Genomic DNA, 17,763 nt, shown 5'->3' with positions numbered 1-17,763 from the left:
GCGATTTGTGTCAGGGTCCAGAGCTCCTGCACTGTTCTCTCAGGGGTCACCGGTGACTTGGTCATTGCCAAATGCAGGGACCATGATTGTCCAGAGCTGTTGACTCTGGTGATCACTCACTTCCCTTCCTTCCCTAGCAAGCCTTGTCCTTTCCTCTCCTCCCAAAGACCTCTCTGCCTCACCCTTTGTCTAGAACGGGCCTTCAACAAGTTCGTGGAAAATGCACATTATCATTTCCTTTCCCATGAACTTGGTGACATGCTCACCAAGTTGTACCACTTCCTTACATTGTGTTCAGATTCCAGTCTGGTTCTTCTCTTTTCTCACTGTAAATCCTTTCCAAAAATCCAGTGATTTCCCCAAATCTTGTTTTTTTTTTTTATTAAACTTTTATTTAATGAATATAAATCTTGGTTTTTAAAAAATGCTGTTTATTTTTCATTTTCTATTTGGAAAGCAAAGACAAAGAAAGAAACAGATAGAGATAGATAGATAGATAGATAGGGAGATGAAGAGAGCTTTCATTCCCTGATTCACTCCGCAAATGTTTGCCAAAAATCTGGGGCTGGGCCAGGCTGAAGGCAGAAGCCAGGAACTTAATCCAGGTCCCCTATGTGGGTGGCAGGGACCCAGGTACTTGACCTGTCCCGGGGTGCACATTAGCTGGAATCTGAAGCAGAGATGGGACTCGAACCCAGATACTCTGATATGGGATGTAGGCATCCCAAGCAGGTCTTAGCCACTGCACCAAGTGCCTGTCCCCTAAATCTTGATCTTATCCATCTTGATCCCAGTTGTACATTTGTTAGTACCTTGTTAGATACCCGACACTTGATAAACTATAGACTTGAAGCCACCTCTTATAAGCTGTGTCCTTTTATAAGCTATGGACTCTACATAGTCAGACATGAAGGTAGAATTACTGTTTATTATGGTCACAGGCCAGAGAACTGTCATCTGCTTCCCAGTGATAGTCTTGGGAAAAACGAGTTTAAGATGTTAGGACCTGGGGCTGGCACTGTGGTGTAGTGGGTAAAGCTGCCACTTGCAGTGCAAGCATCCTGTATGGGTGCTGGTTCATGTCCCAGATGATCCACTTCTGATCCAGCTCTATGGTATGGCCTGGGAAAGCAGTAGAAGATGGCCTAAGTCCTTAGGCCCCTGCACCCACATGGGAGTCCCAAAAGAAGCTCCTGGCTCCTGGCTGTGGATTGGCCCACCTCTGGCCATTGTGGCCTTTTCGGGAATGAACAAGTGGATGGAAGACCTCTCTTTCTCTCTGCCTCTGCCTCTCTGTAACTCTGTCTTTCAAATAAGTAAATAAATTTAAAAAGAGAGAGAGAGAGAGAGAGAGGGGAGAGAGAGAGAGAGAGAGAGAGAGAGAGAGAGAGAGAGAGAGAGAGAGAGAGAAATGTTAGGACCTCTTCAGGGGGCAGCATTGATGTACAGAGGGTCAAGCTGCTGTTTGCAATGTAAGCATCCCATATGAGTACAATGGTGGTTCTGGCATTTGGAGAGTGAACCAGCAAATCAAAGATCACTCCCTGTTTCTCTTTCTCTATCTCTGTCTCTCTCTCCTTCTCTTTCTGTGTCTCTGCCTTTCAAATAATAATTTAAAAAAACAGGGGCTCGTGGACAACAAATACTAGATCCCAGGTGAGGGTCTTAAAGGTAAATAGGCCTGGGAAAGTCCCCAAGTTCTAGAGGATAAAGTTCATGAGGCCGTGTAGTCAGAGGCAGGGGCACTTACTGAGTGCCTGGGGACAAGGAGACAAAGGCAGCTGCCGAAGGAGTCCTGAGCTGCATTTGGAAGCCAAAAAGGTCGATGTTAATACAACCGAACTTGGGCACCGAAGCCTTCCATAAGACTGCTCCTGTCTTTTTTATTTTTGCTAAAGACAGCAATTGTCTCTTCATTGCCCAGGGTAGAAACGCTGGGCTATCTTTGACTCCTTGACTCTTTTCACTTCCTGTGTTCAGCCTTTTGCCAACACTGGTCCTTTCTTAGCAAGGGCAGGAGTTTGCAGAAGAGGTGGTGTGCAGAGCCCTGTGCTGTGTCACTGAGGGCGGCAGCCGTTCTATTCCCAGGACTTTGGCGTAGGTGTTGTCCATGGAGTTGCCTCATCTCAAGACTGAAGCTTTTTCCTTCTCTGCCGGGGCGGTCATGGTGTGGGACAGTGGTAGCCACAGGTTTGCACAAAGGGTTGCAGTGGGCGGATAGAAGGACTCTCTCCATGGGCCCTGGGGAGCCTACCCTGCACCACTTCCTCTCTACTCTGGGCCCCTAACCTTGAGAGATGTTTCTTCCTGAATGCTTCAGGTCATTTTTTCTCTCTGTATAGCTGAGATTCCAACCTCGCCTTCTCCTTTCCAGCATTTCATTTGTGTTCTCACCCTAGGTTTTCAATGATAAATACATACTTACATGCGTGTGAACCAATAGAAATAATGTCCTCCTTAAAGCTGCTTGCTTGCATTAATCATCAATCATGAAAACTATTTCAGCAGCAACTCTGAAGCTTATGGGAGTGTGGTACAGGTAGGGGAAGGCCCCGAGAGAATGAGAATTTGCACCAGAACTTGTGCCCGTCCAGGTTGACCCATCTGATTTCTTAGGAGCTGTGACCTTGTCCTTGATTCTTTGTACATAGCACTTGGCCTGGGATAGATGATTTTCAGTTAAACACTGACTTGAGTCATCTTTCAAAGGCCTTTTTGGTTCCAAGTGTCTGTGGGAGAACCGTGTGTAGATAGCTAGAAACCACCAGAGGAAAGCTCATTAGCACACCAACTGCCTTTGTGGGTAGCCAGTAGTTAAAGGAAATGTATTTTCTTATGCTATCCAGAATCAACATTTACGAAACCATCTGGTGTTTGCTAGCCTTCAATTTCGGAGTACCCACAGTCTGCCTTTTTTAGTGAGAGGGAGGACAAAGCAGCAGCTTCCCACAGTTAAAAAACATTGGAAAAAAAATCCCTGTTATGTGGGATATGTTGTTCACTCTAGTACAGTTCCAATAAATACTCTAATAATTATAAACCCAATAAATCAGAAGCTACAAGCCCAAGTCATGCAGCCAATGGAAACAGAAAATAGTGGAGTGTTTCATTGATCTATTGGTATAGTATCTTATTCTTATTGTCATAGAATTGGAATAAATGTAATGATTCTGCTTGACAAGATGGGCAGCCTCTAGGGCAAGGAGAGATGTCCAAGTTACCCTTGAACTTTCTCCCTGGGGAGAATAAGGTCTCCTGTTGACCTTGGCTCTGTGGTGCTGTCGAACCTGCTGAAAATAAGTGTTTTTCTGTTGAGATACACATCGAGATTCATTCTTATGTACATGTTTCAGAGGCAATGTTGTCATTAATTCAGGTACACAAAATTTCAGTCTTATGTTATGCTACACTTGAAGAAACAAAGCCAACCATAACGCGTATTTTCTGAAGAGCAGATGGTAAAGTGTTCGAATATTCCATTTGTGCCAGATGTTACCATTTATGTAACGGATGCTTGCTAAGTATCGTTGACTTATTGTGCATGTAAGATACAAGGAAGAACACTTTGGAGGATTTATAAATTCCTTAGGTTGCCATAATAATTTGATGTAACTTTACCTTAAGCTTCGAGTTTTAATATGGATTTTTCTTAAGATTATTACTCTTCCATTTCTGAATGCATCTTGAGATTTAGGTTCACTGAGTAAATAAGTCACTTTAAAATTTCTAGTGGTTTAAAGAGGATGAGCCGTTTGTGTGTTCTGAAATTCTCTTCATCTAATATTCTTGCATCCCTTTTCCTATATCTCTCCCTCCCTTTCAGCTTCATCTCTCTGCTTCTGTTTCCTTCAGCCCTGCCCTGGCTGGAGGCCCATCTAATTTTCCAAGTCTCTTTGAATGCAGGGCACAGTGTGTGGTCAGCCTTGCCCCGAGGGTCGCTTTGGAAAGAACTGTTCCCAAGAATGTCAGTGCCATAATGGAGGGACATGTGATGCTGCCACAGGCCAATGTCACTGCAGTCCAGGATACACAGGAGAACGGTAAGGGACACTCTTGTCTGTGATTGGTTGTCTTTGCATGAATTGAAACTTTGGTGGATCCAGTGAGCATTTTTAATGCCATGTGTCTGTGGGACTGTTCCAGATATTCTAGAAACATCTGTAAGCACCAATGTATTAGATAGGTTCTTTTCTAATTCAGTGCGCAGAAACTGAATCAGCAGTAGTGAACTGAAGATAACAGAGTAAACCTTACGAAGAAAAGAGACAATAAAACAGCAGCTACTCAGAACCTTTGCTGGGTGTATCATTCTCAAAAACTGATTTTTTTTTAAGTGACTTACATTTGAAGTAATTTTTGATAGGTTTATGTTAAAATGGGATGTATACCCAAGTACTTTTGAGAAGTATAAAGTTCCCTTCCCATAACTCTTCAGTATTCTGTAAAGGAAATTCAAAAAGTTCATAGAAAATATAATGGCAAGTTTATTTGTGTGAAAAAGTTTTGAAATCTACGTATAGTTTCTTCATCATATGCATTTCCATGATTTTTCTGAAGTGTTGTGTAATATTAGCAATTTCGTGTGTGGTAGTGATCCAGTCAGATCTGCTGGGACTATAGGGCTCTCTGATCCCACACGACGTAGGAATACACAGCTGTGACCCTGCGGTTTGTACTTTTACTGTTCATCACTTGGTCTGAGAGAGGTGAAAGTGGGACTTCCTGTCCTAATTTGGCTGGAAACGACTCCAGTAGTTTCATGTTTATTGTTAGTTTTTAGTGAATTGTCTTCATGCCTCAGTAGTTTTTTTTTTTTTTTTTTTTTTTTTTTTTTTTTTTTTGACAGGCAGAGTGGACAGTGAGAGAGAGAGAGACAGAGAGAAAGGTCTTCCTTTTGCCGTTGGTTCACCCTCCAATGGCCGCCGCGGTAGCGCGCTGCGGCCAGCGCACTGCGCTGTTCCGATGGCAGGAGCCAGGTGCTTATCCTGGTCTCCCATGGGGTGCAGAGCCCAAACACTTGGGCCATCCTCCACTGCACTCCCTGGCCACAGCAGAGAGCTGGCCTGGAAGAGGGGCAACCGGGACAGGATCGGTGCCCCGACCGGGACTAGAACCCGGTGTGCCGGCGCCGCAAGGCGGAGGATTAGCCTGTTGAGCCACGGCGCCGGCCTGCCTCAGTAGTTTTTTGAAATCCCTATTTTTATCAGTACCCTTGGTTAGTAGCATCTGTTTGACCTCCTTAAAGGGGTGGATGGTGGGCCTCTGATGCAGTGGTTAACATGCTGCTAGAGGTGCCCACATCTCCTTTCAGCGTTCCTGGGTTCCAGTTCCAGCTGTACTTGCGATTTTAGCTTCCTGTTGATGTGCACCCTGGGAGGCGGCAGGTGTTGGCCTAAGAACTTGGGTTTCTGCCACCCACTTGGGAGACCTAGACTGAGTTCCAGTCCCCTAGATTTTGTCTGGCCCAGCCCTGGCTGTTGCAGATGTTTGTGGAGTATAGTAGTGAATGGAAGTGCTTTCCCTCTCTCTGTCTTTCAAATATAATCAATTAATTCATCAAATAATTACATTGAAAACCTCTTTGTCTTCTGCTAATACGATTATATTTCCTTTAATTTTTGATGTTATGGGTTCTTGACACCCATAGCATGCAGTGTTTGTAATTTAAATTGGCCCATGTAATCAATGTTTGTAATATTAATTGGCCCATGTAATCAAGACATTTTGGTGACTGCCATCCTAGTTTTAGGTTCTATTGTGGATGGAGAAGGCTGTTAGGTGATTCTGGATCCATGTAATACCGTAATGTAAAAAAACAAGTCAGGCTAGGAAAGGCGTGTGATCAGGCAGAATCCTAGACTGTGTTTTGTAATGTTTTGGGACACTAAAAACTTCGTTATAATTTTTTTTTGCCCTCTGGGGATTTAAGTTTCAAATTAGAGGCAACACAAACCAACAAACTTACAAAGCAGGTAAGTTCACATTCATCTTATTTGGAATATTAGGAAAGGGAGTAACAGCTAATTGTCAGGAAAATGTCGGAGTAGAGGCAAGGAAGGCAGACAAAGAAGAATGAGGAGTGGGAGCTGGTTCCTGGAACTGCTGCTCCCGGAGCTCTGGTTTTCCAGATGCTCCCCTCATGTCACTCCTGTTTTCAGTAGTTATCCCCGTACCGGTTCCCGAGGTCACACGTGCACACACCCGGTGACAAGCGTATTTGTCACCACGAAAGGAAAGAACTGAGCAGCTGGGGATTGATTTGTGGCAGGAGTTGTGGGCGAAGGGGCCCTCAGGGGCTGGGGTCTCCACTTAACCATCGCCCTGGTTTTGAGGACTCAGCGGAACTTGACCGCTGAGGTTAGGCCTGAGGGTTGTGCTAGGAGGAGGAGCAGGTACCGCATGCAAGGCATCCCCAGGATGTGGGCAGGACCCGCCCAACAGACAGAAAAAGAAACAACACATTGGGCACCTTGTAGGCTGGCCAAGCAGTGCCCGGGGTGCCCACATCAAAGGCGCCAGGGTTTGTGGGAAGGTGGAGAGGATATTGTGGGGAGAAACCGTCTTGTGGTGCAGTCAAGTTCCAGTGGATGGAAGATGGTTCCCGAGCCACCCATTTCCTCTGAAGGGTTAAAAAGGAACCTCCCCCGTACCACTGGTATTGCGGTGGGATGGCTCCAGACCTCTGTAGGCCTGGCCAGGGTCCAGGCACCTAACTGGTGCTCAGCGAGTGTTCCACGTGACCCTGAAAGGGGCGATAAAGGTGGGTGGTGAGGAACAGTCAGGAATGGTGGGAAGGGACTGGGGGCTGCTGCATCGCTCCCCTGTCTGGGCGTGGGAAGGCTTGACTCCCAGTGCTCTCCCCTGGAGCTACGTTTCCAGGTGTTGCTGCAAAGGCGCGCAGCTGGTCCGTGCACCCCAGGTTTAATGAGGGATGCGATGCCTTTACACTGAATTGTGATGTGGCCAGGCTATTCTGGTCGCTCTAGGGAAGGTCACGCTCAGCAGGGTGAAGGAGGAAGCTGTCAATCCTTGCAGATCAATGTGCTTCACTGTCTTCTAACTCACTTCCTTCCGCACCAACTCACTTCCTCTCCCTAAAGTTCCTGCTGAGATACACACAGTAACCACAACTGTGTTAAAAGAAGGCTGTGACCCTCATTGGTTTGGGAACTGATGTGTTTTGTTATTAGACCCATTCTTCCAAATGTTGGGGCATTAGTCAAAATTTAAAAATTAGAACCCCCATATTTCCATATGTCTTCTGTGTCAGTATTTGTTACTATGTCTTGCTCCTCAGCCATTTCTACTAACAAAATGTTTTTCCTTTTCCACTGATTTTTGAGGTAGGTTTTCAGGTTCCACAGGGGGCCACAAAGGCAACACCCAGGGCATACAATCAATTGGAGAATGGTGCTTCTTGAAGATAAGGGGCCATCAGAAAGTTAGAGGTTACTTCATGGTTACATTCGTGTTTGAGGGGAAAATATCGACTTCTAGAAGGCTGCCCTAGCATTTTGGCTTGGTAGGTGGAAGCAGGCGTAACTCTTACTAGAGTTCTCTTAGAAAGGCAACGTTAACAAAAAAAGGACAGCAGGACGATGAACAAGCTTACCTAATGGCTGCTTTAGTAAGTAAAACCCGAATGACTTTCCATTTTGTATTTCTGATTCAAACTCATAGAATGTTTAATGATAGGTTAGGAAGGTAAATATGGGCCAGAACCAGCTATTGTGGGCTTGGCTTTCCCAGAGAACAGCAAGTCTCTGCCAAGACTATGATAAACTGAACCCACTGTTCCCTTTGATTTGCAGCACTTTCTCTGTACCACTTTGAAGCCCTTTGGGAGCTGGAGCTTCCTCTCGGTTCAAATTGTGAAGCCTGTCCAAAGCTTAACATTTGAGTTTGTTCTCAAATCCACATAGGAGAGAGCACCAATGTGTTGTGCTCTGTTGATCTTTTTTTTTTTTTTTTTTTTCTTTTTGTACTGACTTTCGAGAAACACCAGACGCATAGATGGTAGAGATGTCTCAGTTGCTTTAGCAGGGGCCGTGCTGAGGCCAAATTCCTGTACCTCGCATTTCTCTAAGTTGCTGTGTTTAAGGAATAAATTAAATCACTTATCAATGACTTGTTATGGGTTAAAAATAAAGAGTTCCTCTTATAAATATTAAAAAATATGTAAAGTCATATAATTTTAAAGCACACATTCGCTTAAGTGCTAAATATTAGTTCCGTTACTCCAGAACTTTTTAATTTGCTTCATAGCCTAAGACTTTATCTATTGAAAACTTACCTGCACCACGTCCCAGAACAAGGGGCGTGTCCGGGCTGGTTCTGCTTCCTTCTCACCGTGGCGAAGGCTGGGGCGAGGCTGGCAGCTAGCCCTGACGTGCCTGGCCACGGAGGGGAGCTAGAAGGGCAGACCTTGGCTCCACCTGCCACAGGCTGCCCCCAGCATCTCTGCAGCCTGCTGGGCCCCTGTGGCATGGTAGGCACCAGGGGCCGTGGATGGACAGTCAGGGCAGAGCTGACCGGGGCAGGACTTGGTGTCCAGCAGCCCAGTTGTGCTGGGCTGGGGGCAAGGGCTCCTTTCCCCCCAGGAAGGCCAAGGCCCCACCCACAGGGCCAGGTGCAGACCACAGGCAGGTCTGTGCTCAGCCCGGGAAGCCCACCTCCCAGGCAGCAACAGGCTTTGCCTGTTTCAGCTTCACTTTTTTTTTTTTAAACTTTTATTTAATGAATATAGATTTCCAAAGTGCAGCTTATGGATTACAATGGCTTCCCCCCGCCCCCATGACTTCCCTCCCACCCGCAACCCACCCCTTTCCCGCTCCCTCTCCCCTTCCATTCACATCAAGATTCATTTTCAATTCTCAAAAAAAAGAAAAAGAAAAAGAAAAACTTACCTGGCCACGTCTAGAGTCTGTGCAGCCCCCTTCGTCGTCTCCGTCACATTGAGTGGACACTGGAGGCAGACTGGAGAGGTATCAAAGGATTCCTCAGATCTGTCCTCTCTGTGCAAATGGGCTCCCAGCCACCCTGGCATTGTCAGTCGTCTCGTCTCTTGTTAAGAGCGTGCCAAGCCTTGAGGGAAGGCGGTTGCTTTGTAGTATGCTTTCTTGCCATTGCTTTTAGCTATGCTTGAATTTGTGCATTGCTGCTCGCCATGTACAGACCTGGAATATGCAATGCTGACCTACAGTTTTGATTCTGGGTCTTGTAGACTTGAGAGCCACGTGAGAAGTGGCCACTGAGACAGTGTTCCCTACGTGGGATGAGTGCTAGGCTGATCTTCAACCCCATCTCCCTTCCCTTGGCACAACAAGCTCCCTTGCTACAGAGAGCTCTGACAGCCACCTCAGTGAAACAAACGTGGCCAGCCCAGGACCTACCCACGCTTCCCATGGAGCAGTGAGAGACCATTTTCACCTTCCTAGAGCAGGTCCTTCTGGGAAAGGGCTCGAATGCCTTTAAAAAAAAAAAAAAGACAGTAGATTTGTGAGATCTGATATTTTTTCTCCACATTTGGCAACCCTTGCTTGAAATAGGACAACAATCCCACTGGCCAAAACTTTTGTGTTAGAAAACTCCGTGCCTTCCTAAAACTACAGGCAAATGCATCCCCAACCCTGGTCCCCGGACATCTGGCTAGTGCGTGAGGAGCAGGGATTACCATTCAGCTTTGAAAAGAACAGAAACATGGCTGAAATTGAAAGATTAATGTCCATATATGACATTAATGTCGCTTCGTGCCCCAGCTGTTCCACTTCTAAAGCAGCTCCCTGCTAATGGCCTGGGAAAAGGAGCCAAAGATGGCCCAAGTGCTTTGGCCCCTGTTACCCACAAGGGAGACCCAGAAGGAAGCGCCTGGTTCCTGGATTTGGCTTGGCCCAGCCAGGCCATTGCAGCCATCTGGGGAGTGAACCAGCAGATCTCTCTCTTTCCTTCTCTCCCTCTCTCTAACTCTTTTGAATCAATAAATCTTGAAAAAATATTAGTATCATCATGAAAGCCCAGAGGATTAAAAATTCAATTTCAAATTTCCCACAGCATTTTCTCTTGAGAATGTAAGGAACAGTTTTTAAATATCTTGATGATGGTTTGGCTCTAATATTTGGGTAGTTTCTTTTCTCTGCTTCCTGGTACCCACGGAAGTGCTGAACGCTGTAATGTTGGCAAGCACTGGGTGTAAAACATGGTTGGAGACCCAAATTCATCATTTTATTTTGTTTTTATTGTTGTTGTTTTTTTTTTTCTTCAGTGGGACATACTGCTGCTAAGCACAATGTGCAGCCAGAGTAATTCATCTTAATACTTTCCAGACTATTAATGGGCTAACCACCAAGTAATATCAATGCCATCCATGCACACAAGGAGTCTTCAGAAAATCGTGGAAAATGCACATTATGAAAAAAAGCCTATGCACAATTTCAAACGTTTTTTGCACCCGAATAAACTTCAGTTTCGATTCCATTTTCCACTAACTTTTGGAGGTAGCCTCGTATCCACGACAAAGCCATTCTGAACCAGCCGCTTCATTGTCTCATGGCAGTGGCTCCCTCCTCTTGCTCGACAGGTGCCAGGATGAGTGTCCGGTTGGGACGTATGGACTTCGGTGTGCCGAGACCTGCCGGTGCCTCCACGGCGGGAAGTGCTATCACGTGAGCGGCGCGTGCCTCTGTGAGGCAGGCTTCTCCGGCGAGCTCTGCGAGGCGCGCCTGTGTCCAGACGGCCTGTACGGCATGAAGTGCGACAGGCGGTGCCCCTGCCACCTGGACAACACTCACAGGTGGGTGTCTTATCAGAGCTCTAACTTCAGTGTCCAGGCTTTGCAAGGAGGGCTTGACTAGAGTTTCCCACCCAAGCTGCTGCCTGCCTCTGGGGTCTCCTGGGCGGGAACCAGCAGGTAGGAGGAAGACGTTTTCATGTGGAGCATGTTGGCCTGTGTCAGAAGTGCTGAGATGGTTGGATGTCACTGGTGGATATTGAGTTCTAGTCTCTGTTAACAGCCACTGGTAAATATAAAATTTGCTCAGTTTGGTAGAGGTCTTCCCTAAGAGAGTCATTCTGTGGCATTGTAGCAGCAAAGGTGCAACAAGGGACAAGGGGTTAAGCCGAGATTTGTCAGTAAAAATATCTCAAAACGACTCTCACTGCAACATCTTTTAGTTGACAGCACATCTGTGCAAGAGGAAAGGCTATGGAGAGGAAGTGGACGGTGGAAGTTTGTGAAAGTGCTGCACATGTGGCCGTCACATGTGAAATATCTTCTCAGGATTGATGACTTGGACATAGAACTCACAGGGGTCTTTTAGTTCAAAAGTCTCTCAAAGAATCAGAGAACAGGAAACCACAATCCCACCCACCCTACCGCACCTTGTCTGCCTCTGAAAATACCTCTCCCCACCCTTTGTCCTTCTCCCTCCCCCAAGGACCAAAATACACATAACTTAAAATTCCCAGCCTCGTTTGCAGATGTCTGGAAAAGCTGAGTTGGACAAAAATGTGCTGCTTTGGCTAGCAGTTTAGATGTTACTCGCGTAGCTTTTGCTTGCATGTAGCACAGATGCTTCTTCATTTATAGTTCTGAAAGATAACCAACTGGTGGCTGCCTCGAATCCCAAATGCACAAAAGTTAAGTCAACAGAAGCATGGTCACTTCTTTAAACCATGGTTAGGGGCAGAAGAAAGGATTTTGAGCTCTGAGTGTGTGTGTTGGAATATATTGTAGAGGTGTGACATAGCTAAGGAGTGTATTGTTGTAACTTTGCAAGCCACGTTAGTAACTTTGGCAAAAAAAGGCTTACTGGAAAATATTGCTATTCTTTGCATGACAAGTTTTGCTAAATACCTGGGGAGGAAAAGTGAATGTTCTCTGCAGGCAGCATTTTGTTTTCCAAATCCCCAATACTGAAGGAGCTGGCAGGATGAAGGACAAGTCGTGAACTTGGCCTCTTTTCCTATAGTTTGAGGCTTGGTGCCACAAAAGGTAAGCCTCATGTCGCAAGAGCTAAACATGTTCTACCAGCGTGGGGCTTTGTGGCGTGTGGACACAGCTGACATCAAGAGGAATAATAAGCTTGCCCACAAGAACAGCCCTGCTATTAGAAGAACTGGATATGCCAACAGCATTGCTGTGCTTTTCTGGAATCAGGTACCATGTTAGGAGTGCAAAGGTACAAGTAAAGAATTTTTGGGGAGAACCAGTGCTATGGCATAGCGGGTAAAGCTGCCACCTGAGGTGCTGGCATCACACTGGGCGTCAGTTTGTGTCCTGGCTGCTCCACTTCTGATCCAGCTCTCTGCTACAGCCTGGGAAAGCAGTGGAGGATGGCCCAAGTGCTTGGGCCCCTGCACCTGCAGAGGAGACCCGGAAGAAGCTCCTGGCTCCTGGTTTTGGATCAGCGCAGGTCCAGCCATTGCGGCCATTTGGGGAATGAACCAGCGGGTGGAAGACCTCTCTCTCTCTCTCTCTATCTCTGTAACTCTGCCTTTCAGATAAATAAATAAATTTTTTTTTCCAAAAATAAGAATTTTTAAAGGTTTATTTATTTATGGCAAATAGTTACAGAGAGGCAAGGAGAAAGAGAGAGACAGACAGACAGACAGACATTGTCCATCCTCTGGTTTACTCCTCAGATATCCACAACAGCCAGGGCTGGGCCAGGCCAAAGCCAGGAGCCAAGAGCTTCTTCAAGGTCTCCCTTGTAGTTAACAGGGCCCTAAGCACTTGGGCCATCTTTTGCTCCTTTTCCCAGGCCATTAGCAGGAAGCTGGGTGGGAAGTGGAACAGCCAGGACACGAACAGATGCCCATACGAGATGCTGGCATTACAGGTGGCAACTTCACCTGCCACAACACTGCCACCATGAAGAATTATTTGATTAATACCAATACTGTGATAATTTTGATGTAGGTCACAGATATTCAAGCGTGTATGCTTTAACAAAGAAGTACATGAGATTATTTGGTAATCACATAGATGAAAATAACGTTAAAATCCATTTAATAATATATACCAAATAATCAGAAGATGAGAAAGAAAATAGCCTTGTGAGTGCTCCCCTGAATCATGAAAGTTGTTTTTAAAGATGAGTTTTTGTACATTTCTGTTAGGACCAGTTGACTGTTGATTCTGTGACCATATCTTGCAGTCATTGTGGGAGTCATCCGTGTATTTTTATATCCCGACTTTCTATGTAAAATTCCTGGAAACACAGTTTCATTCAAAACAAAAATTGTACAATCTTCATATTAATAAAAAGTTCTGCCTATGCACTTTATCATTTAATCTAGCTATTGGAGTTTTGCTATTGTAAATTAATGATGCATACATATTTATACAAAATCCTTTCACTCTAATTAATGATATAAGTAATGCAGTGTAAATTAATATAATAGTGTACATTGACTGTTAAAAATATTTATTTATTATGAAGATGGAGATGGAGGAGAGAAGGGGGACAGAGAGAGGCGAAAGGGTGGGAGGGAGGAGAGCTAGAGAGAGAGAGAGAGCTCTCATCTGCTGGCTCCCTCCCCAAATGTATGCAACACCTTGATGGTGGGCTCAATGGAAGTTGAGAGTCAAGAACTCAGTCCACAACTCTCACCTGAGTGGCAGGGACCCAGCTACTACAGCCATCACCTGCTGCCTCCCAGGGTCTACATTAGCAGGAAGCTGGAGCCGGGAGCAGGCACTCCAGTGCAGGATAGGGGTGTCCCAAGTCGCCACCACTGCATTGTTTATATTTAATTTTGTTTTTATATAATTCTGAATTCTATGAAAGTGCATACACTGACATATACTACAGCTGTATGTTTATTTGTATTGTATAATTTATGCTGCATTTAAAAAGGCCTCAAATTGAGTGGCATATAAAAGCAGTTACTTAGTAACTGATACTTTTCTGTTTGGCTGCTGGGCCAGGGTTCAGGTTGGTGTTTTTTCTGGTTTCTCTGTGTTCAGCTGTTAGCTCATCGACCAGCTGATTGGTCATTACTCACATGTCTGCCACTTGGCTGGGTGTTGGGGATGACTGAGCCTCATGTCTCCAGCACCCAGCAGAGTTACCTGGGGTGCTTTCACAGTGACTGGCTTCCAAAGGCAGCAAGAGAGAGGGAAGCAGCAACATGGGCACACTGTACAAGCCTTTGGTTGTGCCATGTTTGTTGGTATTCCTTTAGACAGAGCAAGTCACACAACCAAGTCCAGATTCAGTATACTCTACCTGTTAGTGGGAGGAGATGCGAAGAGTTTGTAGACAGTTTTATTTTGCAATCCAAGACAGGGCTGAAATGAATTTAAATATATTCATAATATTTTAAGTTTTAGTGGTATTATTGAGCCTAAAGACATTCACTATGACCTGGACTTTTCAACTCAAAATTAACTTTTATGGTGAGGATGATTTTGAACAAGAAAATAAAATTTAAGATTTAATAAGGTTCCACGTGGGATATGTGTATCAGCTCTTGTTAATTAGAACATTTACTAGCCATGGGCAATCAGGATGTGCCCGTTTGCAAATGCGACCTAATTGCTGTTACATTTAAGCATTAATCACATCTAAGGATATGAAGAAGTTCAAAGACTCCTGTGTTTTAGCCAATATTGTATAGTATTACTCTCTTATTACAACTTAACCATTAAATGGAGAAATGGTTACAGATGTGCGTAAAATGACAAATAGTTCTCATACATGTGTGATCCTGCTCTACACTCAGCCTCTAACCTGCTGCTCCCACACCCAGACGTAAATCTCATTACCAATTAAGCCGCCTGCCTGAGAACCCATCAAATGCTTCCAAAGTGCTCTGGCTTCCTCCATCTAATTACAAATTGCTGAACACTAATTTTGGTGTCAATCAATCTGAGAACCAGTGTGCTGCACTAACACTCACTGGGGGGCCCAGAGGATCAATGTGTCTGTCTGCCTCTTGGTTAGTCCAGTCCCTGTCCCCGCAAGAGTTGTCTATTCTGGCTAACATTTGTATGTACACTGTATCATTTGCTAACTGCACAAAGTAACATTTTCCACCAAAAATGTAAGTTTCACTTGAAATATTTCTTTTCCTTCTTTCAGATGTAGGACCTTAGTGAAGTAAGTTTAAAAATGTCCCTAATTTTTTGCATATTAGAAGTTTTTAGTGGTCTTACCGACCCCTTTGTAAAATCCTAATTTTTAGGCATGCATTTTCTTATTTAGCCTCCTAGCAGGCTGCTGACAGCCCTCTGTTCTCTTTGGTGCAAAAGCAGACGAACTTGGGTAGACTTTGATTCTGCTACTACCTGTGCCACGTTTTGAATAAATGGCTCTTACTATCTAGGCCTTGGTTTCCTTTCTCTCTCTCTCTTTTTTTTTTAAATGGGATCATTCCTACATTTAGCATGGTTTGAGAGGGTCGGAGTCAGTGATGCATGGGGTGTGGTCTGCTCAGTGCTCAGCAAACACTAAGTGCTGGCCTGGGCAGTCACTCATAGTAACCTCACAAATGTCACACGTGTGAGCATTCTCTGCAGTTGATGCTGATTTCCTTTAAGGCAGTCTGGGGTGAGATCCGCTGTGCGTCAACTGTGACATTGTCCTGTGTTCACTCAGTCATTCTCTACTGTGAGCCTTCATGTGCCAGGGACAGGTAAATTAAGGAGAATAAAAACAGACTTAATTCTTGCCCTCCCAGAACTTGCAGTGTGGAGAGAAAGGAACACATTAAAGGACAAACAAACATAGGTTCATTGATTGTGACACATGGTAGGGGGGCAGGAGAATAAACGAGAGACCTAATTCAACTCTGAGTGATGGGGAAATGAGAAACAGATGTATAAGCTGAGACTGGGAGGACCAGGTAGAGTGAGGTGGGAGAAGGGTACAGAGAAATCATTCTAGGAAATCAAATAGTCACATGGAGGCTCTTGCATGAAAAGCTTGATGCTTTCATAAACTTAAGGGACCTGTGATGGGGCCAGCGCTGTAGTGCAGTGGGCTGTGTCCCACGTGTGGCGCAGGCATGCCATCTGGGCTCCGATTTGGGTCCTCATTGCTTCCCTGCCAATCCAGCTCCCTGCTAATGCACCTGGAAGGCAACAGAAGACGGCCTGGGTGCTTGGGCCCCACCTCACCTGCATAGGACACCTGTGTGGAGTGCCAGGCTGCTGGTTTTATCTGGGTCCAGCCCCGGCCATTATTGGGAGAAAAGCAGCAGGTGGAAGATATCTCTCTCTGTCTCCCTCTCTCCCCATGTCTCTCTGAAACTCTGCTTTTCAAATAAAGAAAGAAATAGTTGAAAGAAAGAAATAAAAATATGCTGTAACTTCATAATAAAGAGCATTATGAGGAAAGAAGAGGCTGAGAAGTAGGCCGTTGCCATGTGATGAGGCCGTGGCTGCATTTGGGGTGACCACATATCTGGTCTCACAGGATTCTTTTGTTGCCCTATAGTGATCGACATCTCCCTCATCACTTTAAAATTATTTTAAAATTTATTTTCATTTTTATTTGAAAGATGGAAAGAGCTCTTCCATGTACTGGTTTATTTGCCACATGCCCACAACAACCAGGCCTGGGCCGTGCCAAAGCCAGGAGCCTAGAACTCAATCCAGGTCTCCCACAAGGGTGGCAGGGACTCAAGCACTTGAGTCATCATCATCTGCCTCCCAGCAAGCTTGTTAGTAGGAAGCTGGATCAGAAGCAGAGCAGCCAGGACTCAAACCAAGCAGTCCAAAGTGGGACACAGGTGTCCCAAGTGGCATCTCGACCATTGCACCAAATACCTATCTTTCCCTCTTCATTCTTTTTTTTTTTTAAAAAAAAAAAAGATTTATTTACTTATTTGAAAGTCAGATTTACACAGAGAGAGAAGGAGAGGCAGAGAGAGAGAGGTCTTCCATCCGCTGGTTCACTCCCCAATTGGCTGCAGCAGCTGGAGCTGAGCTGATCCAAAGCCAGGAACCAGGCGCTTCCTCCAGGTCTCCTATGCAGGTGCAGGTGCCCAAGGACTTGGGCCATCTTCAACTGCTTTCCCAGGCCATAGCAGAGAGCTGGATCAGAAATGGAGCATCTGGGACTTGAACCACTGCCCATATGAGATGCTGGCACTGCAGGTGGTGGCTTTTCCCACTACACCACCGTGCTGGCTCCCCCTCTGAATTCTTAAGAACATGTTGGTTTAGACAACTAACTGGACAGTCACTCTAGCTATCTTAAACAATGTGGATTTTATACCAGGTATAGTGGGGAGCATTGTGAGGGCTCTAGGGAAGAGGAGTGTGAGGCAAAGTGGAAATGAGGAAAAGAGCTGTAAGGTTGTTCAGGATTTAGGAAGTGGGTGGCCTTCGCTGGGAGACAGGTGGTGACAGTGAAGATGAAGAGGTGGGTGGATCCAGAATAGAGTTTAATGTTAGAACAGTAGGGCCTTAGTGGTGGAGTGGACATGGGAAATGAGGGAGAAGGAGTTGGCAAGAATAACTCCTAGGGAAATGGAGTGACCAGTGGTGCCATATTCCAGAAATATGGGTGATGTGGGTAGAGGCTGCATTAGGAGGAAGGGCAGGGAGAACAAGGGGTCCACTTGAGACACATTGTGCTTGAGATGCCATGGAGGTGCCCAGCAAGTTGTTCAAGGACAAGAGGTTGGCCCAGGATCTGAGTAGATCAGTGGGCCGAGTAAATCTAAGTAGCTATGAGATCCAGAATCTATGCCTGAAATCCACACCTTCTGTACCCAAGCACCCATCTCAGCTTATGCTTGGAGGTTTCTTTGTGC

The 17,763-nt window shown here is 45.5% G+C and overlaps 1 protein-coding gene across 1 annotated transcript in view; it reads left to right on the top strand.

The window, feature by feature from the left end:
* The window catches only part of MEGF10 (multiple EGF like domains 10), a 125,394-nt gene that overhangs the window by 66,746 nt on the left and 40,885 nt on the right, over positions 1–17,763 (top strand). The window contains exons 7-8 of the mRNA XM_062189960.1: positions 3,904–4,040; positions 10,577–10,789. Coding sequence (XP_062045944.1) covers positions 3,904–4,040; positions 10,577–10,789 — 350 coding nt within the window. The remainder of the gene's footprint in view (positions 1–3,903; positions 4,041–10,576; positions 10,790–17,763) is intronic.

Source organism: Lepus europaeus, chromosome 4 (genome assembly GCF_033115175.1).
Source record: "Lepus europaeus isolate LE1 chromosome 4, mLepTim1.pri, whole genome shotgun sequence".
NCBI classification, from domain to species: domain Eukaryota; kingdom Metazoa; phylum Chordata; class Mammalia; order Lagomorpha; family Leporidae; genus Lepus; species Lepus europaeus.
Note: the sequence above shows the minus strand (reverse complement) of the source record. Positions and strands in the feature narration are given on the sequence as shown.